At 42.5% G+C, this 22941-nt stretch overlaps 1 protein-coding gene and 1 pseudogene across 2 annotated transcripts in view; both read left to right on the top strand.

Annotated features, from left to right (window-relative positions):
* Window positions 1-3079: 3079 nt before the first annotated feature.
* Window positions 3080-12317, top strand: TAT (tyrosine aminotransferase; the record flags this gene model as incomplete). Its single annotated transcript, XM_079907270.1, has 11 exons — window positions 3080-3314; window positions 3469-3573; window positions 6270-6337; window positions 7207-7365; window positions 7568-7706; window positions 8136-8188; window positions 8975-9127; window positions 9742-9870; window positions 10208-10291; window positions 11363-11461; window positions 12177-12317. 11 exons carry the CDS (start codon window positions 3080-3082, stop codon window positions 12315-12317), a joined length of 1365 nt encoding a protein of 454 aa, XP_079763396.1.
* A 2964-nt stretch (window positions 12318-15281) lies between these two features.
* The window catches only part of LOC307178826 (large ribosomal subunit protein eL31-like), a 53201-nt pseudogene continuing 45541 nt past the window's right edge, over window positions 15282-22941 (top strand). The window contains exon 1 of the transcript XR_013831803.1: window positions 15282-15538. The product of XR_013831803.1 is annotated as a large ribosomal subunit protein eL31-like (transcript). The remainder of the gene's footprint in view (window positions 15539-22941) is intronic.

Below are 22941 nucleotides of genomic sequence, written 5' to 3'. Positions count from 1 at the left end.
GCCAAGGTACATACCCAAGAGAATTGAAAACATATGTTCACACAAAAACCTGTATACAGATGTTAATAGCAGCATTATTCATAATAGCCAAAAAATGGAAACAACCCAAATGGCCAGCAGCTGGTGAATGGATGAACAAATGAAGTATATCCACAGAATGGACTATTTTCCAGCCATAAAAAGGAATGAAGTACTGATACACATTACAACATGGATAAACTTTGAAAAATATTTGCCAAGTGAAAGAAGTCAGACGCAAAAGATAACATATTGGGGCTTCCCTGGTGGCGCAGTGGTTGAGAGTCCGCCTGCCGATGCAGGGGACACGGGTTCGTGCCCCGGTCCGGGAAGATCCCATATGCCGCGGAGCGACTGGGCCCGTGAGCCATGGCTGCTGAGCCTGCGCGTCCGGAGCCTGTGCTCCGCAACGGGAGAGGCCACAGAAGTGAGAGGCCACAGAAGTGAGAGGCTCGCGTACCGCCGAAAAAAAAAAAGATAACGTATGATTCCATTTGTATGAAACATCAGGAATAGGCAAATCCATGGAGACAGAAAGTAGATTAGTGGTTGTGGGAGACTGGCAGGAGGGAAGTGGGGAGGGGCTCGTTCATGGGTATGGAGTTTCTCTCTGGAGCAATGAAAATGTCTTGGAATTAGATGGTGGTGATGGTTGCACAATGTTGTGAATGAACTAAAAAAATCACTGAATCTTACACTTTGAAATGGTGAACTTTATGTTATATAAATTTTATCTCAATTTAAAAAATATGTATATAGAACAAGATCCAAACTTTGTGGGGAAAAAGTAAGACTAATGGATTAAGAGTGGTGGTGGATTATAAATGCTTTTAATTTTTTCTGATTTTCTCCAGCACATACATGTTATATTTTACATGTTATATTTTAAATGGCAGCGGTGGTGGAATAAAAGCATTTAGGAAAGAGTGGTCTTCTCTCTTGACAAAATCTATGTGCTTTGGAAATAACACCATGTTCTCACTTGGCAACTTAACCAAGGGCAGTCCGTCCAGCCTGTGAAGTATACTTCTTTCTGTACAGTGTTTCACTGCATTTAGTAAAACAAGCCATTCACCTTTTGCTATAGGGTGCCAAAGAGCAGAGCTGACTTAAGCCTTTCCTTTTCTGTCTTTTTAGATGTTGTAGACATAGCTTTTTGAAGCAGAGCAGTCTGGATTAGCTAGCTCAGGGCTCAGAGCTTCAGAACCTAAATTCTCTTTGACCTGACTGGCTTCCTGCCCTTACCTGGTGCTTCTGCTTCTCCACTGGTGAGATGAAGTGGTAAATGCTCACTTCACTGCAGTGGGGAAGAGAATGCATTAGGTAAGTCTTTCAAAGCACTAAGAGATAGAAGGACCAGAGAAATAAAAGGTTATTCAACCCCACTGGAGACTCAAATCACCGATAAGCAGCTGGAGAAGATGGAGCTTATGTAACAACTCTTTGTCTCTCAATAAATAAACAGATAGGATCTGAGTCATGGGGTCACTGAGGCTCCTCTTAACCCTTGGGTGGGTGGTACTTTTCATAGGCTCACAGGAATGCTGAGATCTCTGCTGTGCTTGCTTAGCAAAGTTTTTTATTTAGATCTCGCCTGACATCTTATTTTTCCAGTAGCTCCACAACAGGAAAATGAAGGAGAATTCACAATTGCACAGGTTTTGGTTGCCTTGGAGACCATGTACTTTTAAGATATTTATGGAGGGAGCCTTAGTTTACTCTAACTGCAGTATGTTCCAGCTGGAGTAGAACTTTGTGGACGGACAAGGAAAGGAGCCCAAGATGTAGGAAGTAAGTAAGTATGCTGCCCAACAAGTTGTAGAGCATGATCTCAGCTGTGTTTTGAAAATACATAAAATTCTGTAACTATGTATCTGTCATCTAATCTATCATCTATCTATCTATCTATCATCTGTAGATCAATTGATCTACTATCATCTATCCATCTTGGTGAATGGATAGAAATGGCCAAATCATTACTACCGCTTGGCCCTGGGAGTGAGAATGGAACATACAGATAGCAAGACTCTCACTTTTTACTCTATACGTTTCTGTACTATTGAAATTTTAATAGGTTGTTTTGTAACAAAAAAGTTTTAACAAAAGTTACCAACTGTAATCCTAACTACCTCTCTGACAGTCCTTTCAAACATCTCACAAAGTACGCGGAAAGAGTTAACACAGAGCCAGTTCAAATTCCTGATTTGGTGGTGGAGGTGGAGGCAGGGTTAGAGGTAAAAAGAAGCAAAAAGTGGGGAGGGGAGGGAAGAGGAGGGCTGGCTGCTCAGTTCTCACCTGAACCAATAGCATGAAAGTTTCAGGCCCAACGCCCATTTGTGGGACTATTTCAGGAGTCAGAGTTTGCATCTGAATTCACTGTCACTGTAACTTGCCAAAGAACTAAGACGACTTCCTGGTTTGGCTACTTGGAAGCTGCTTCTCCTTTACCCAGAAGGTAAAATCTCAAGGCTCAGCTAATCTGGTGACGGTGATTTGGAGTGTGCCCTTTTTTCTTTGTGGTGTATTGACTTCTTTATCCACAGGACAGTAGGATGCTTATGGAATAGGGCTTTATTTTTACTAATGACGATATTAACACTAAATTTCTAACAAGGTGGAATGGTTCTCCCTGGTTCTTCTTTGCACAGGACAAGACACAGTCTGTTGAAGTGTTAGGGAGGAACACTTGCATGGAAAGGAAGGAACACATATGCTTTCATTGTTTAACAGTTCTCATGTCATTTTTCCTTGGTCTCACTGAGAGCGTGGTTACATTTTCATGGGGATTACAGTTGCACACAGCGAATCTCATAGTAGGTAAGTATTCGATGGAACACTCTTAGCTAATATTGTAGAATGGGCTCTTGCTTATTTTCCGTCTCAGGGAAAAGTCTTAAAACTCCCCACATTCATAACAAAGCTACTTTACATAGAAAGGAGTTTGGAAAGAGATGTCTGGTGAAATCACCCCAATGTTTTGGTCCAACTGTAGCCCCCCCAGGATGATGTCTGTTCTTAGTGTCACAGCGACCCCTTTTTTTCCCCATAGTCTTTGTTAGTGATGGACCCATACATGATTCAGTTGCACGACCATGGCAACCTCCCCTCAGTGCTGGATGTGCATGTCAACATCCCTGGGAGAAGCTCTGTGCCGGGAAAAATGAAAGGCAGGAAGGCCAGATGGTCCGTGAAGCCCTCGGACATGTCCAACAAAACTTTCAATCCCATCCGGGCCATTGTGGACAGCATGAAGGTGAAGCCAAATCCAAACAAGACCATGATTGCTCTGTCAATTGGTGAGTTCGAGACACTTGACCGAGAGGCAGGCATTGTTCCTCCCACCCCCATCCTCATGGGTTGGTTGGAAAGGATGGAAGTGGAGGGTGGGTCTGAGCACTGGGCATGGAAGAGTAACCTCTTGGCGGTTCTTTTTTTTTTTCCCATGAAAAGGGGACCCTACTGTGTTTGGAAACCTGCCTACAGATCCTGAAGTTACCCAAGCAATAAAAGATGCCCTTGACTCGGGGAAGTATAACGGCTATGCTCCCTCCACTGGTAAATTCCTCCTGAGACTCTAATCTGGTGGCTTCCAAATCTTTAGTGCTCTTCTAATAGGAATACATTTCTAGCATTCTTCTTTGCTTTCCCGATGCATAATTCCTAAGGAGAAGCTAAGATAAAATGGCTGTTGGATTTGGGGAAAGGGGTCTCAGCCTACTTAACCTCAAGCCATCAAGGTCTAACTTCTTTCCTGGCTTCCTCTGGCATTACGGCACCTCCCTGCTCTAGGTTCCCATTACATACTTATTTCTCAAATAACACTCCTATTCTATCATCGCTAATTCTAAACGGAGGCCTTGAGTGTGGCTGCACCTGCTTCTTTACAAAGCCCTCTAGCTCCTAAATTAATTTAATTACTGCCCTGTGTAAATAGCTTCTTGGCCTTATTTCTCCTTCTCTACACATTCAAGATTTAATTTAATTATGGTCCTAATCACACTCTCAATGTAATCGTACTTGTTTCAAGGCAAAAACAAAAAACAAAACCAATAAAACCAAGAACAGCAAAGAATGAGCTGACCTACTGGAGGATAGAAGGTTTGTTTAGGACAGAAAGAAATTATTCTTAGGTTTAGGTTTAATTCTCTCCATCTATTAAACATTTCTACCCTAAACATTTTGGTAAAATAAGTGATTCCTTGACTTTGTTTCAGTGTCGCACATTTCCCTGCTGTGTATATGTGCGCATAGAAACATATTCTTTTTTTTTTTTTTTTTTTTTTTGCGGTACGCGGGCCTCTCACTGTTGTGGCCTCTCCCGTTGCGGAGCACAGGCTCCGGACGCGCAGGCTCAGCGGCCATGGCTCACGGGCCCAGCCGCTCCGCGGCATGTGGGATCCTCCCGGACCGGGGCATGAACCCGTGTCCCCTGCATCGGCAGGCGGACTCTCAACCACTGCGCCACCAGGGAAGCCCCCTAGAAACATATTCTTAATGCAGAATAAAACTCCAGTTTCATGCTAAACTAGAATTGTAAAAACACTTTAAAGAGATATCAGGGATGTGATTTTTAGGTTGATTATTTACATTTTATGAAGTTTCATAAATAAAAATCAAAACAAAATAAGACCAAAAGTTAAGTTGTAAAAAAAGTTTATACATAATGGAAAAGAATATGAAAAAGGATGTATATATGTATAACTTAAATCACTTTGCTGTACAGCAGAAATTAACATAACATTGTAAATCAACTATACTTCAATAAAATGTTTTAAAAGTTTATAATGACTTTTATATCCAAAGTATTAGGAAACTGACTTAACCTGAAAACCCAAAACCAAGTCTCCATTTGACAAAATGCAAAGGATATGAACACTTCATGCCAAAGGAAACACAGATAATAACATATATCTAGAAAATACTCTTCTTTATTAGTAATTAAGGAAGTGCTAATTTGTATAACGTCAAGAGACCTATCTCTACCTATTAATTTAACAAACATTAGGAAATACTGCCTCTAGTCTTGGTAACTGAAGACAATCTTTCTGGAGAGCAATTTTGTAAAACATAATAATTTGTATGAAACTGTCTATACTTCAAGCTTGTAAACTAACATTTGGAACTATTGTATGAGAATATGATTTAAAAGAAAAAAAATTTAATTTCAATATAAGTTTTAAAATTTATTTTAATTTATATTATTTATTTTTGGCTGTGTTGGGTCTTCCTTGCTGCTCACGGGCTTTCTCCAGTTGCGGCGAGCGGGGGCCACTCCTCACCGCGGTGGCCCCCCTCCCCCCGCTGTGGAGCATGGGCTCCAGGCACAGGGCCTCAGCAGTTGTGGCACATGGGCTCAGCAGCTGTGGCTTGCAAGCCCCAGAGCACAGGCTCAGCAGTTGTGGCGCATGGGCCGGTTGCTCTGTGGCACGTGGGATCCTCGCGGACCAGGGCTTGAACCCATGTCCCCTGCACTGGCAGGCGGACTCTCAATCACTCCGCCACCAGGGAAGTCCATCAATATAAGTTAAAAGGAAAAATACTAATAGGTATACAGTACAATGTGAAAAAGTTAAAATGGACCCAAGGTAATGAATTCACTAATTACAAGTTTTCAAAAAATATAATACCTGAGGCTTCCCTGGTGGCGCAGTGGTTGAGAGTCCGCCTGCCGATGCAGGGGATGCGGGTTCGTGCCCCGGTCCGGGAAGATCCCACATGCCGCGGAGCGGCTGGGCCCGTGGGCCATGGCCACTGAGCCTGCGCGTCCGGAGCCTGTGCTCCGCAACGAGAGAGGCCACAACAGTGAGAGGCCCGCGTACCGCAAAAAAAAAAAAAAAAGAAATATATATATATATATATATATATATATATATATATATATATAAAATACCTGGAAGGGATTTAGGAATAATCTAAATCCTAACTAATCTAATCCTATTTTAGATTATTTAATCTAAATTTTAGATTAAATAATCTAAAATAAAATAAAACATATCACAGTAACCAAGATGCTGCAGAGTATTTTATAGTTTCGGGAACTCTTTTTGTTATTATTTATATATTTGTGCTCATTATAAAATTGTAAGATATAAAGTTAATCTCCTTTATCTATAGTGACAGAGAGCTAAACTAAATCGTATGTGCTCTGAGCTGGGGCAGAAGGTAGCCTCGAAGCCCTGTTGACTTGAGGGCAAAGCTGTCCGTTGTGGAATGAAAACTTCCAGCTTCCTCATTCTGCTCTTTTCTCTCAGGCTACTTATCGAGTCGGGAGGAGGTTGCTTCTTATTACCACTGTCCCGAGGCACCCCTGGAAGCTAAGGTGAGCCCTAGACAAAGAACCAGCTTGGGAACAGTATTGGGCAAACTCTACCCTTTTCCTTGTTTCTGTTCCATGAGGAATAAGGGTTTCAAGTGGAACAAAAACTAAGGATAATTTCCCTTTGGCAATTCGAGGACTTTTCATACGGGGAGGCCACTAATCAGCGATTATATTTAATGTCATTATAGTAGGATAATAACGTTGCATACAACTCGTATAGTGTCTGTCTCAAGGAGGCTTAAAGGACTCAGAGGTCACCGTATATTTTGCTTCTCTGCAAAAGATCATTGAAAAACAATAATTCATAAACATCAAATAATTGAAATTTTTAATTTTACCAATAGGTCTTTTATGAATCTGTAGCTTCCTTCACTGCCCTTAAGGTCACTTAGATGGGAAGATAGAGCTTCCGTGGCATACTGGATTGATGGCAGGGCCAAGTTTAAATGCTACCCTCTGCTCTGTTGTCCACTGGGTGGGTGTCAATATTTCTTAACATTAAGAGGTGCCCTATATCTGTCTTTCAGAAGAGAGTCAGGTTTCAAATCTCTGGTCAAAAGTAAATAAATAACCAGGTGAAAAAGTCCAAGGTCATAATGATCTCTCGTGGAGGTCTGCTGAGTCACAACCAACCCGTCCTTTTTTAAGTGATTTATTTCTCTTAAGTGGCCAACATTTTCAACAACTTTTAGATATGCACATATGTAAACATATTCACTTCTTTCCATTTTGGCTTTGTACAGTCCCCACTACTTTACATAGAGTTTGTAAAAATAAGGGTTTTTTTGCTTCGCACTCATTCATCTGATAACCTTTCTCCTGTTGCTGTTGGAACCCCTAACAAAATGAAACTTTTCTGTTCTTTACAGGATGTCATTCTAACAAGTGGCTGCAGTCAGGCTATTGAACTTTGTTTAGCTGTGCTGGCCAACCCAGGGCAAAACATCCTAGTTCCCAGACCTGGCTTCTCTCTCTACAGGACTCTGGCGGAATCTATGGGAATCGAGGTCAAACCCTACAATTTATTGGTAAATGACTTTTAAATTTTAGACACAAGAGCTCAATTACTGCTTCATAAAAATATATGACCATTATCTTAGCAGAGAAAGATCTGGAAGTGGGTGGTCGAGGCCACAGACACATTTTGTTATTTACATTATATCTTTGAGTGAAGTGAGTAGTCCTACATTTTTCAGAATCATCTGAGTCTCCCCGTTTTTTCCTCCCCAGCCAGAGAAGTTTTGGGAAATTGACCTGAAACAACTGGAATCTCTGATTGATGAAAAGACAGCTTGTCTCGTTGTCAATAATCCATCAAACCCTTGTGGGTCAGTGTTCAGTAGAAGTCATCTCCAGAAAATTTTGGCAGGTGAGTCCAGCAGACTTCACTTGACAGGGGAGAAGATGGGGATGGAATCCTTCAGGTGTTTCATGGAACGAGAAAGGAGTCCTTCACTAAGTTCCAAGCCTGGGATGGAGGTGGGAGGGCTCCACTGGGGTCTCTAGTGAGTGGTGTGTCCCTGGAGAGGTAGGAATTTTCTGAAAGAATGAGAAAAAGAGGAAATACTTGCCTCTTCACCACTCCCATCATGTGGAAGAGAGGGTTTGAAATATCTAGTTAATTAAAGAGCAAATTTAGGCTCTGTACCCTGGAAGAGTATAAGAAGAGTTTATAGTTCTTAAAGAGGAAGATGAAACATACAAACATGAAATGCAAAGTATAATAAGCCCAGGTAAATATTAAATGCTAAGGCAATTCACATTAAAAATGATTTCAGCATGTTTCTCTTATTTTCAGTGGCTGCAAGGCAGTGTGTCCCCATCTTAGCTGATGAGATCTATGGAGACATGGTGAGTCTCGGGTAGGATGCATCACTGTCATATTCTCAATCCCAAATTATCTCATGGCACCTTTAGATGTGGCACCTAGAATAATCAGAAGCAAATCCTAATCATTTCAGTACAGCACTAATCAGTAGTATCCCTGCGCTCTAAACAGATATACAGATAACCAGCCCTTAGCCAGTTTTCCAAGATCCAAAAAGCTATACAAATCTGAAGATTTTTGGAATTCATTTGGTGGCAAAACCTGGCTTGGCCTGATAGAAAGCTATTTGTAAATCTTTATGTATCTCACTTATGGATCTATATAAGAGTGTAAGGAAAGGGGCGGAACAGTTACTGTGCTTGATTAGGAGTGCTGTCCCCGATTGCCCTGCGGCTGTTACATAATATATGGTACATGTGCTATATAACCTTTCTAAAATCCAAACAGTTCTACATTTTGCAACACACTTGAGCCCAGGAATTTCACATAAGGGATTATGGACCCATACCTTATTGTGAAATCTGTAACTCCAACGGTCATTCATTCCCTAGAGCCCAGGGTTATACCTATTACTGGGCTGGGGTCAGTTTCCTCATTTTAGGCTTCCTTTAATCTAGACTAGATACTGGGTTAAATGTATTTGGGTGTCCCCTCTGAAGCCTCTTGAGATCCCAATCATGCTTCAGGGTAGGAATGAGCCCGTAAATCTGAGACCCTGTCCCTAGGGATATAAGGAAAATTTTGCAAGGCATGGGATTCAGAGGAAAGTAAACCAGAAGACAACAGTAACAAGCACCTCTTCTCCTCAGGTGTTTTCAGATTCCAAATTTGAACCTCTAGCCACCCTCAGTAGCAACGTCCCCATCCTGTCCTGTGGAGGGCTGGCCAAGCGCTGGCTGGTTCCTGGCTGGAGGATGGGCTGGATTCTCATCCATGACCGAAGAGATATTTTTGGCAATGAGGTGAGAGCAATGTGGTGAAATCGTATGTCTAATTTAGGGGTGATTATATACATATATTTTTCTAAATATTTATTTATTTACTTTGCATGCACAGTGGTAAGGAGGTAAGGAGTTCTTTTCTTTCTTTTTGGCCCTGTAGTTCCGTATGCCTGGAAAGACACTGGATAAAGACAGTACTAGTTATTCCTCTCCAAAACTCAGTTTTTCTGTCTTGGTGAGGAAGTTCCATCCACCTCCAATTTTAGTACCACAAAAAAGGAAACAATAGCAGTAATGATACCTAATATTGTTTGTGGGATTACAATGTGCCAGAGCTTTATGTACTTTATTTCAATTTAATTCTCCTAACAACCCTGTGAGGCCAGTATTAGTATTACCTCCATTTCACAGGTAAGAAATATGAGACACAGAGAGGCTGTATAATTTGCCCAGAGTCACACAGCCAGTGCACGGCAGAGCTGGGCTACAAACCTAGGTGGTCTGATCTAAGAATGACACTAGGCACCATCACTTCTCCAGAGATTAAAAACTTGATAGAATTGGCAGAACAAGGATCTCCACAGTGGGGATGCCTAAGAAAGGCTAAATAATGTGTTTGCTGGGGGGCTTTTTAGATCCGAGATGGGCTGGTGAAGCTGAGTCAGCGGATCCTGGGACCCTGCACCCTTGTCCAGGGAGCTCTGAAAAGCATCCTGCATCGTACACCTCAAGAGTTCTACCACAACACTCTAAGCTTCCTCAAGGTAAGGGCAGCCCATGACTTTCCACTTTGGGAGTCAAGGAATGCCACCAGTGGAATTTGAAATAATGGGTCCTCATTTCTGGAGCAATGCTCCATTATGGGGCTTCCAAGCCAGGAGGTGGCACCAGTGTAAATATCTACCCACACATTTCTCTAACTTCTGGCAATCCACCCTGCTCCTGGCCAAAAGCTTCAAGTGACAGAGTTTTTATCTTGTTACCTCTTATGCCAGGACGGCAAACTTAGGTTCCCTGCCTTTGATGTGGGCTCTCCTTTTAATGACTTGGTTTTTCTTTTGCTTAACTTTTCATTCTTGATGTCTCTGTCTCCTCTCGTAGTCCAATGCGGATCTCTGCTATGGGGCATTGGCTGCCATCCCTGGACTCCGGCCCATCCGCCCTTCTGGGGCCATGTACCTCATGGTGAGTATGTGGGTGGCAGGCAGTTGGTGGTGGTGGGGGAAGCCAGTCTGCAGGGCTCACGAAGACAACCACATGGGCTCCTGAGGCAGTCAGTTTAGGAACTGCCTTGTTCTGAATTGTCCCATCGATGTGGTTTAACCTCAGTGCTAAAAAAAAGAAAAAAGAAGAAAAAGAAAAAAACTCTTAAAATGACTTAATTCTTCATACTGAGACTCATTTTATATGTAGATACAGGGATGACATAAGACACAAATAAGAGGCTTTCCACACTACTGTAATTCTCACCTAGGAGAGATCTGGTTCCCTAGGAATGTTTGGGGATATATAGGAATTTTGTTTGTTTTCAGAAAGACTGTGTGGGGTGCTATTGTCATTTTGTGGGCCAGGGATGCTAAATATTTTTCAATGGGCAGGGTAGTTCCATGCAATCAAGAATAGCCTGGCCCATAATGATTATAGTGCCTTTAAAAATATAATTAATTAATTAATGTAATTTTGGCTGCGTTGGGTCTTCGTTGCTACGTGCGGGCTTTTTCTCCAGTTGCGGTGGGCGGGGCTACTCTTCCTTGTGGTGTGCGGGCTTCTCATTGCGGGGGCTTCTCTTGTTGCGGAGCACGGGCTCCAGGCGTGCGGGCTTCAGTAGTTGTGGCTCGCAGGGTCTAGAGCACAGGCTCAGTAGTTGTGGCACACGGGCTTAATTGCTCCGTGGCATGTAGGATCTTCCCGGACTAGGGCTCGAACCCATGTCCCCTGCTTTGGCAGGTTGATTCTTAACCACTGCGCCACCAGGGAAGTCCCAATAGTGCCTTTTTTGAGAAACACTGGCATCCTATTTCCAGCTTTCATTTATCAGCATCCAAGAAGGAACCCTTCAGTAAACTAAAACATTAATATAAATACATCCTCTCTTCCCTATGAAAAATTCTGTGAGTTCGTAAGAGCAAGAACTCTTAGTTATCAGTAGTGGAGTTCCAAGATGTTTTTTAGAGCAGTCCCTACCTTAACTTGTGGCATAGGGAGTTGGCCTGTTTTCCCTCCTGATAAATTTGCATCTCCCTGTTATTGGTATAGGTTGGAATTGAGATGGAACATTTCCCAGAATTTGAGAATGATGTGGAATTCACTGAGCAGTTAGTTGCTGAGCAATCCGTCCACTGCCTCCCGGCAACAGTGAGTGCTTACGTCTCTCAGGACACTCTCAACGGTTTCTAGAGTCTCAGGAACTCTCCCTGAGCTGGTCTTTAGCCTGACTTTCTCTCCCCCAACAAAGCATACTGTCGGCCTTCATATACTCAGGTTCCTCATCCACGGATTCAACCAACTGTGGATGGAAAAATATGAGGGGAAAAAAAAATCCCAGAAAGTTCCAAAACTTGAATTTGCTGCAGACTGGCAACTATTTGCATAGCATTTACATTGTATTAGGTATTATAAGTAACCTAGAGATGATTTAAAGTACACAGGAAGATGTATGTAGGTTATGCAAATACTATGCCATTTTATGTATGCGACTTGAGCATCCTCGGATTTTGGCACTCTCAAAGGTTCTGGAACCAACCCTCCAAGGATACCGAGGGACTACTGTATTCTCTTTCGAAAACATTCAAACTGATGGGTCTCATGACCTCTATTTAAAATTTGTTTCTCCCCCATCCAGGAAGAAAAATTGTGGTTGAACATTCTAGGTGAGAGGAAATCAAGCTTGTCCCACAAATTCCTTTTAAGATAAATTAACTCAGTTACTGGCTGAGTCCAGTGGTGGGAATTGAGTGAAATGATAGCCTTGGGTAAATGGCATCACTGCTTTGTGCTGATTAGGGCCACATTAGGGTGGTCCAGTCCCTGATTCAATTGCTCTGAGAATAACAGGCTTTTGTTTTTGCAGTGCTTCGAGTACCCAAATTTCTTCCGAGTGGTAATCACAATCCCCGAAGTGATGATGCTGGAGGCCTGTAGCCGGATCCAGGAGTTCTGTGACCAGCACTACCATTGTGCTGAAGGGAGCCCGGAGGAATGTGACAAATAGGACGCAGTCCATTCTCCTGAGTGTGTGTCCCATCGGGCTGGGGAGAGCGGGACTGAGCCCTGCTGCTCCTCAGGTGCCCCTGCTGGGAGAGGGGCCTCACAAATACCACGACAAGGGCTCAGAATTGCTCCAGCTTTCCCCCAGCTGTATCCACACACACACTCTGAACCCCAGATTTCATCGCACTCTGCTCTGCTGGAGTGACTCACTAATTCATTAATCCACCCCTACGACTTCCATCAATCCATCCTCCCATATGACTTCCTCCTTTTAGCTTGAGAGTACCAGGTGAACAAAGTCACCCAGGAAACAGTAGAGACAGGAAAATTAAGAACTCAGGATTAGAGAATCAAAAGATGGAGGGGAAGTTGTGCCCCCAACCATTTCCTCTTACTCTAAGTAAGAACACATTCTCTTCAGTCAGGTCTGAAGCCCAACTCTGTTACTGGCTCACTTCAGGTATACATCACTGTATGCAATAATGCTATAATGAAAGAAGTTGGGGACACATGTATTTGGTTACTTCTAAACACATTAGGAAAGCTTGCCAATTTGAAGGCTCTCTTACAGAAACTTTTCGCTGATTTTTTTTTTTGTAGAGAATTATTTTGTGATACAAAGAAATTGAATTGATAGAGTTTCTAAATGTAGATATATGTGTATCAGGCTTTCTTAAAATGGCAGCACATCTGTACTAAAAAAAGGAGGAATCAGAGGACCTTCCAGGAACGCTGCTGTGTAAGGGCCAGAATTTTCTTCACTCGTCACTGTTATAGAATCATTATTACTTTTGCTGTAACGTGGATATTGATTTATTGATATATATGTATATTATCTTTTCATATGTTTTCTAAGAAACATTTATATTGAAAAGATCTTTTATTTTGCCAAGGGCATAAATTATTGTTTTCCTTTTTCTTTTTTTTTTTAATAAATTTTACTAAGTATTCTCTTCTGTGATGTCATTTTTCTCCTCTGTGGGGAATTTCTATCCCCAGGTGCTACTTATTGCGCAGTCTGATTGATTTATTACCCACTAGGTTTCAATTATTTCTTTGTAGATGTACTGACATTTGGAGTCACTTAAGAAACACTATTCCTAAAATATTTTATTTGGGAGCTCAACTTCTTACTTGTACTTACAAACAAGACAAACTAAGAAGCAACATTATAAACACCTGGCCTCTGACTTCACACTTTCAACTTTTGGGATCCCCACTCTCCAATTTCCTACACTTGTCTAGATCTACTAACCACTCACTGGGTAACAAGTTGAACTGGTTCAGCTAATCAAGAGAATGAGGTGTGTCCGGTGTGCTCATCTTTCAGTATGAGCTTTTTGTCTGCAAATCCTCTTAAGCACAGTTGCCTAATTTTTTCCTAACCATTTCCCTTGGAGGAGGGAGCCTGAAGTTATTTTGCAAGGTTAGGGGCAGGAATATACCATAATCAATCTGAGAATTCGTCACTAAGGGATGTTTTCCTTATCTAGAATAGGAACTTCAAGTCTCAACTCTGCCAACCACACCCAATTAATTTCCTTTACAAAAATAAACATCAAACATCCCCTTCCCATCTATGTCGGACTTCGGTGAACTAAAATTTACCCTTCAATTTTTTTCAGCAAAACCAAGAGGAATATACAATGATTGAGATGAAAAACATTTGTTTCCTGTATGCCACTCCTGCCGATTTTTCGAAAATTCCTGGCTCCTCTTTTCCTGTACCTCTGGCCCCAACTCCCAAGGATATCTGTCCAGAGATAAACAGGAAGACTTAGTGGTTTACACAAAACGTTTTATCTTCACACGTATGTATAATTCTATCCAGCATTACTGAATCTAGACAGCCTTCTTAAATTTCCAAATTTCCTTGATATCTACCATTTTGGTAAGGGAGTCAAATGAAAATTCAAAGATTTAAAAAACAAAACGGGACTTCCCTGGTGGCGCAGTGGTTAAGAATCCACCTGCCAATTCAGGGAACATGGGTTCCAGCCCTGGTCCAGGAAGATCCCTCATGCCGCAGAGCAACTAAGCCCATGCACCACAACTACTGAGCCTGTGATCTGGGGGCCATGCCCTAGAGCCCATGAGCCACAACTACTGAAGTCCACCCGCCTAGAGCCCGTGCTCCGCAACAAGAGAAGCCACAGCATGAGAAGCACGTGCACCACAGTGAAGGGTAGCCCCTGCTCACCACAACTGGAGAAAGCCCCTGTGCAGCAACAAAGACCCAATGCAGCCAAAAATATATAAATAAATAATTTAAAAAAATAAAATAAAATAAACAAAACAAAAATACATGCACATTGGACATATTTCAAACGATGCAAAAAAATAAAAAAACCCACTCATGCCAGTCCTTCAGCACCTTTTCTTCTCCCCTGAGGTAATCACAGTAGCAGTTGCTGATCCATTCTTTGACATTATTCTGTGTACACATAAATGTTTTTGCGTGTGAATTTTTCTTTTTTCTTTTTTTTTCCTTTCTTCAAAGTAACTATTACTCAACTTTTTAATTCAGCTTCTGTGGAAGTCTAAGGAGGGATGACATTTCTGTCCATCATGTCCTGGGTGATTCTGAATAAAAAAGGGACCCCCTGGTCGGGGCTGCTTCCAAACAAGATTAAAATTCCCAAGAGACAATTCCCAGCTGCTTCGCGGATGGCGGCAGTAGGATGGTGGCTTCCGAGCGTCCCAGGATAAAACAAAGGATGCTTTAAAAGGTCGGAGACAAGGGCTCGCAGCTGTGAATTCACCTTTCTGTCTAACCTACGGGATAACTGGCGAGTTACCACTGACCCGGTACCACACACCGTCCCACTCTAGTCCCTAGCAGTCACCAACGACGCAACCCTGCTCTGGGTGACCGTGTTGGAAGAGGAGGGGGTCGGGGGATGGAGCGGTGGCGGAGTTGGGGTGGGGTGGAGCGGGGGAAAGAACCCACGGCTGCGCAGGCACAAATGCTAATGAGGGCGGCGCACTACTCAGGGCGCATGCGCAGTCACGGGACTAGGAGACGCCGCAGACCGTGAGGCGCCGGCGGGGTCGCGTATCTCTAGTGGGAGCGACTACCTTTTCTCCGGATGTTCGGTTTTGTTTCCTCCTTCAGCCTATTTCTCGGACCCGCGCCTTTTTGAGAGATTCCCTTCCTCCTTTGCCCCCTTTTCGGGCCACATCAGGCGGGAGGCTTCCAGAAAGTCGACAAGTCATCTTTAGGTATTGTAAACACCTGTTAACCTTTTCCTAGCTGTGGGCGGGTGCCAGTAAGTCCCATAAGTTGTGAAACAGAAGCAGAAGTTCCCAGGAGCTGTTGTCAGTTTTCAAAAGTATCCCTGGAAATTTTCTTAGAAGAATCGTATCCTTCACGGTCCCGAGTGCATGGCATATATGTTTGGATTTCTGCCGAGCCAGAAAGGTGACTCCTCTGCTGTGCTTCACGCACACCACACTTTACTGTGCAGGAGGGCCTGTATTTTAAGTACTCTAAAGGTCGAAGTATTGAATCTGTTGGAGAAGTGAATCCCCGGTACATCTTATTCATACTCTTATTTACTTTAAACAGTTCGTGTGTTTACAAACGGGTTTCATAATGATGTCATAGAAACCGCACATCCGGATGCTCTCTATGGGTCAGATTGTTGCAGAGCACCTTCCAAAGAAAGTCACTTTCTGACACTCTAATTGAGGTGTGTTATGTAGGAAGCAGGTGATGCTAATTCTGCGAAGAAAACAGTCTGCAAACTAGCAAGTGTGTCTTAATTTTTGTCAGTGTTTCAAGCATAGAAAAGAATTCTTGCTTCTTGAGACATTTACTCATTTGAAAATTGAAATGCAAAGTACATTATGAAATCCAAAGTACGTTATCCCGGGCTTCCCTGGTGGCGCATTGGTTGAGAGTCCGCCTGCTGAGGCAGGGCACACGGGTTCGTGCCCCGGTCCGGGAAGATCCCACATGCCTCGGAGCGGCTGGGCCCGTGAGCCATGGCCGCTGAGCCTGCGCGTCCGGAGCCTGTGCTCCGCAACGGGAGAGGCCACAACAGTGAAAGGCCTGCGTACCGCAAAAAAAAAAAAAAAAAAAAAAAGTACGTTATCCCGTGTTTAAAAAATAAAGCCGCAGGGAGTTCTTGCTTTGTCAGCACATATACTAAAATTGGAACAATACGGAGAAGACGAGCATAGTACTAGCAATCCAAATACAACAGCCCATTAAAAAGATTATGTACCATGACCAAGTGGGATTTTTTGTTTTATAAATTTATTTATTTTTGTCTGCGTTGGGTCTTCATTGCTGCGTGCGGGCTTCTCATTGCAGTGGTTTCTTTTGTTGTGGTTCACGGGCCCTAAGTGCGTAGGCTTCTGTAGTTGTGGCAGGCAGGCTCAGTAGTTGTGGCTCACGGGCTCTAGGGCGCAGGCTCAGTAGCTGTGGCTCACGGGCTTAGTTGCTCCGCGGCATGTGGGATCTTCCCGGACTAGGGCTACAAACCTGTGTCCCTTGCACTGGCAGGCAGATTCTTAACTGCGCCACCAGGGAAGCCCCGACCAAGTGGGATTTATTTCTGGAATATGGGAATGGTTCAACAAATGAAAAAACAGTGTAATACACCTCAATAACAGAATGAAGGACAAAAACGACCTGGTCATCTCAGTGATGCTAACAAAACATTTGGGAGGTCTGAGGTCTTCTGCCAGCGTTCAGTAGGTGTTCTATAGGAGTTGTTCCACATGTAGATGTATTTCTGATGTATCTGTGGGGAGGAAGGTGATCTCCGCGTCTTACTCTTCCGCCATCTTGAAGCTCCTCCGAGATTTCTTTCTTTTTAATTCATCCTTTCATTCAAGCTTAGCACTTGAAGGGTCCTGACTTCATGCAGAGTTTAAATTACAACTCCCTGCCTTACATGGGCCTAAGGTTTCCTCTCTAGTCTTAAAATCCAAACCTCTTGGTTACTGAGGTAGCACCAGCATAACCATAATCTTTTTTCCTCGTTTTCAGTTCCCTCTTTATTTGTGCTCCTCGGGAGTTACCCTTACCCTCTTGCAAAGTTAGCTCCGAATCTGAAAAAGTGTATGTTAGATTTTATCTAATATATCTAGGTGTTTTGAAGCACACACATTTTCGCATTATCTAGTTTGTGATATTGCTATAGAAATTCCCATACTTTTAGCTCCCTGCAGCCTGATGCTTTCTCTTTCCATTCGTTCCCCCTGGAATTCTTCTTCCATGGCAGATTAAAATTCCCTGCCATTCCCAAATTGTTGAGCATAGTTCCTTCACGTCTTTGCTTTAACCATAACTTGGCTGTTCCCCCAAAGATACTGCCACCCCTACAGCCAGCTTGAAATTGCTTTTATTTCACCTAGTCTAGAAATCTAACTTACTGTCCTTTCAGGATTTCTAGTCTCTCAGAGTCATGCAATAACCATCCTTTAAAATATAGGCTATAACACAACATTTTAAACCAACTATACTCCAATAAAAATTTTAAAAGTAAATAAAATATAAGCTATATTACTTTATACCCTTTCTGTACACTCTCCTTTATTTACTTAGGGCCTTGACATATGGGAAATTTCAGTATTTCTTTGGATAACCCAACCAACACCTATAACGGCCTCCTGCCTATCTCGAACTTGAGGAGCTATATGTAAACCTTACTGCATTATGGCCACCCACTCCCACAGACACACCTTGTTCTTTTTTTTTAATAATAAATTTATTTATTTATTTATTTTTGGCTGCATTGGGTCTTCGTTGCTGCGTGCAGGCTTTCTCTAGTAGTTGTGGAGAGCGGAGGCTACCCTTTGTTGTGGTGCATGGGCTTCTCATTGCAGCGGCTTCTCTTGTTGCAGAGCACAGGCTCTAGGTGCATGGGCTTCAGTAGTTGTGGCTCAAGGGCTCTAGAGCGCAGTCTCAGTAGTTGTGGCACACGGGCTTAGTTGCTCCGCGGCATGTGGGATCTTCCCGGACCAGGGCTCAAACTCATGTCCCCTGCACTGGCAGGCGGATTCTTAACCACTGCGCCACCAGGGAGGTCCCTACTCCTTGTTCTTTATCATGATCTTGAACTAGACTATTTTAGGAATCTTAAATCCTGATGTATAATTAACTCACTACAATCTTCTTCCCCTCCAACTGAATCACAATTTACACCTAGACATTATTCAACCCTCTGATCTGTCCACACTTTCCTCCTAAGTCCGTCAACTCCCCTGTATTGTTACTCTTCTCTTTCTTTCCAACATATACCCCATGGTGCAATACATACCCACATTCTTGCCAGCCACTTGAACTTAGCTTCCTTATCTTTGTGTAGCATCTACTGTGGAAAGTCTCTACCTGAGATTAATCTAACCCTGAACTCTCCATTTCTATACCTAAAAAAAGAAAGAAAGAAAGAAAAAAGGTAAATTGGTGCTATTGGTGCATGGTGTCCAGCCTCACTGAAAATCCTTTTACAAATACTGGACCAGTGCCGCCTTAGAAGCCTTGAGTTGAAGTTGGCAGAGCACATAATGGAAGGAGCCCAAGTACCTGCATTACTGCTTAGAGAAGAGCCATTTACTGAACATGTTGGGCTTTATCTGTGCAAGAAAGAAACTTCAGTTGTGTTTGAGCCATCAAACATTTGAGGATTTGTTATAGCAGCTTCCATTGCCTTAACTAATGCAATGAGATACCATTTCAAAATTTTAATTTTCATCAGTAATAAGAGAAAATTTTATTTAGGAGCAGTAATGTAAAATTTAATCCCTCTGTTTTAAAATACATCATCAATGTTACAATTAAAAATAGCACATGCTTTGGAGGCATTTCTCCAAAAAAGATACTCAGTGGCCAATAAGCTCATGAAAAGATGTTTGACGTTGTTGATCGTTAAGGAAATGCAAGTCAAATCCACAATGAGATACCACTGCACACCCACTAAGATGGCTATGATAAACAGACAAATGGTAAAATAACAAGTGTTGGCAAGGCTATGGATAATTAGGAACTCTCACATGCAGCTTGTGGGACTGTAAAACGGTACAGCTGCTGTGGAAAACGGTCTGTTGATTCCTCAAAAAGAGAAACAGAATTGTTAGCAATTCTACTTCTACATTTATATCCCAAATAATTGAAAATAGGAGTCCAAACAAAAACTTGTTCATGAATATTCTTGGCAGCACTGTTTACAATAGCCATAAGGTGGAAACAACCCAAATGTCCATTAATGGATGACCAGAGAAACAAATTATGATGTATACACAAAATGGGATATTATTTAGCCATAAAAATGGATGAAGTGTTGATACTGCTACAACTTGGATGAACCTTGAAAATATTATACTAAGTGAAAAAAGCCAGACACAAAAGGTCACATATTGTGTGATTCCTTCTGTATGGAATATCGAGAATAGGCAAATCCATAGCGATAGAAAGCAGATTGTCAGGGGCTGGCGATAGGAGGCTAGCGAGTGATTACTTAATGGATATGGGGTCTTCTTCTAGAGCGATGAAAAAGTTTTGAAACTAAAAAGAGGTGGTTGTACAACATCATGAATACACTAAATTTCACTGAAATATACAGTTTAAAATGGTTAATTGTATGTTGTGTGAATTTCACCTCAGAAAACAGAAAACTACCATCAAACTAAAATGGAAAAAAAAAAAGTTAACCCCCCGGTATTCCTCGTGACCAGAGATGAACACTGTTACCACTTTGTTGTGCTGAATTCCCTTCCAGACTTTTTTTTTTTTAACATCTTTATTGGGGTATAATTGCTTTACAATGGTGTGTTAGTTTCTGCTTTATAACAAAGTGAATCAGTCATACATAAACATATGTTCCCCTATGTCTTCCCTCTTGTGTCTCCCTCCCTCCCACCAGACTTTTTTTTAATGTGTACTAAACACACTGATTTGTAAAACATGTTATTTTATTTAATAGACCATCCATCTTCAAGATTTAAAACATAGCACACAATGGTGATGGAAATTGTCTGTATCTTGACTGTATCAGTGTTAATATCCTGGTTGCGATATTGTATTATATGTCTGCAAAATGTTATCTTTGGGGGTGGGAGCACTAAAATCAGTTTCATTAGAAAATATAAAATATGAAACATATTGGAAAATAACATTTTTCCATATTTTAAAATTTAATTTTTTGAATAGGTGATACAGTCACAAGGTTCAGAAAATTTTAAGTAAAGAGTCATAATAAGTTTCGTCCTTATTTATCATCTCTGCAATCCACCCTGCCTTATTCCCTATGGGGTCACTGTTTTTAGTGTCCCGTGTATCCTTCCACACTTTCTCTAGGCATATACAAGTAAATTGTAATACAGATTTATATTCCCCATTAGTACAAAAGATAGCATAAAATCACAGTTTTGTATTTTTCTTTCACAGTGTATGTATATTGGGGAATTGGGGAGCTTTCCATATATGAACACAGAGAAATACCTCTCTCTGTCTCTCTCCACCCCTCTCTCTCTCTCTCTCTCTCCTGCTACATAGTATTCCAACGTATGGTTATACCATAATTTTTGCCCCCAAATGTTGCCTATCACTAAGGCATTGGTTAGTCAACTAATTAATTGCTTAATAAATAAATTATGGGGGCTTCCCTGGTGGCGTAGTGGTTGAGAGTCCGCCTGCCGATGCAGGGGACACGGGTTCGTGCCCTGGTCCGGGAGGATCCCACATGCCTTGGAGCGGCTGGGACCGTGAGCCATGGCCGCTGAGCCTGCACGTCTGGAGCCTGTGCTCCACAACGGGAGAGGCCACAACAGTGAGAGGCCCGTGTACTGCAAAAAAAAACAACAAAAAAATAAATTATGGTATAGTTGGAAGGACACTGGGAGAAAAGCCCGGCAGCAGAGCACCTTCCCCCAGGAAGCAGTGGCAGAAGACATGGGGGCTGCCAGCAGAGGCTTGCCTAGAGGGTGAATAGTAGAGCCCACCAGGTAGAGAAACGCATGAGCCATCCTCCAAAAATAGTGAAGGTGACCCCACTGCTGGCAGGAACACATTGCTTCTAGAAGCAGTGAGAGTGACACTGAGGTTCTCTCCCAACACACACTTCTCGCTCAGGCTTGTGACTCAGCCCCCCTACTGCTCCCTTCCAATATTCCTGCATCAAAGCCTTCCCTTTAAGAATCAGAGGTTCCCATTGACTAAGTCCTCCCTTTCTGAGGCCACCTTATCCATGCTTCAGTAGCCATAAGTTGATGACTCCCAAATGTACATCTCTAGCCTAGACTTCTCTTCTGAACTTCAGAGTTGCACGTCCAGCTGCCTTCTTGCATCTCCACTTGGAGGTCTCCAAAGCATCACCAATTCTTCATTTCCAAGATATGACTCACGTTACATCTTCCCATATCTGGCCTTCTTCCAAGTGCTCCTTCTCAGAGAATGGCATCTCCATCCAACTGCACAAGCTACAAACCTAAGACATCTTCAGTACCTCTTTTTCCTGCATTTCCCCATATCCAGTCTGCCCAAATATCCCCTTCCATCTCCACTGCTCATTCTAATACAAGTAACCACAGGTTACCACAATCTCTTAACTGGTACGTTGCAGCCAAAGTGTTTCTTTTTTTTTTAAACTTGAAATCTCATGTTGTCACTTGCTTAAACCCTTTAGTAACTTTCCATTGCTTTTAAAATTGAACAGAATTCCTAGCATGGCCTTTAAGGTCCTACATGGTCAGACCCTGCCTACTTTCCTCCATTCTTACCTTGCACCACACACCTGCCGGCTCTTGGGCCTCTCCTACTGCAAGGTCATGCTCCCTCCTGCCATAGGCCTTTTGCTCACACACTTTTCCTTCTGTCTGTATCATTAACTTCTATTCAGTCTTTAAAGCACAACTCATAGAAGTCTTCTGCTGACCCTCTGCTTTGGTCAGCTTCCTTTTCTTCATTGCTCTGATCTCCTTTTGTTTTATTTATATATATATATATATATATTCCTTTGAGTGTTTCAAACATTTGATCAACATCTGTCTCCTCCACTAGGCTGTAAGCAACCTGAGTCTAGGGACTGCCTGTTTTTGCTTATCATTGTCACACAGAAATTAAATTTTGAATAAATGAACGACTGCTCTCGGCATAGCAATGCACCCTTACCATCTCCTTGGAGACACAGCCCTATCTCTTGCTGCCTGGGGATGCTGCAGAAGAAGAAGCATCCACCAGCCAGGAGCTTGTGCTTTGGAGTCAGGGAGATCTGAGCCTGTTTTGGCGCTGCCGTTTACCAGCTGTGGATTCTTGAGCAAGTCCCTTTATCTCTCTGAACTTAAGTTTCCCAGTCTCTACAAGAGGGTTACCACTTACCTCATAAGGTTGTTGTTGTTGTTGTTTTAGTCACACCCAGTACATTTAATATGTATTTTTTAGAGAATCATCTTGGGGACTTCCGTGGTGGTCCAGTGGTTAAGACTGCGTGCTCCCAATGCAGAGGCCCAGGTTCAATCCCTGGGCAGGGAACTAAGATCCCACATACCACAACTAAGCCCGCGCGCTACAACCAGAGAAGCCCACGCACCGCAACGAAGAGCCCTCACGCTGCCACAACAGACCCATTGCAGCCAAAATAAATAAATAAATAAATTTATTTATTAAAAAAAAGTCA

The sequence above is a fragment of the Stenella coeruleoalba genome (assembly GCF_951394435.1).
Source record: "Stenella coeruleoalba genome assembly, chromosome: 20".
Classification (NCBI taxonomy): Eukaryota; Metazoa; Chordata; class Mammalia; order Artiodactyla; family Delphinidae; genus Stenella; species Stenella coeruleoalba.
The sequence above is the reverse complement of the archived record's forward strand: the minus strand, read 5'-3'. Positions and strand labels throughout refer to the sequence as shown.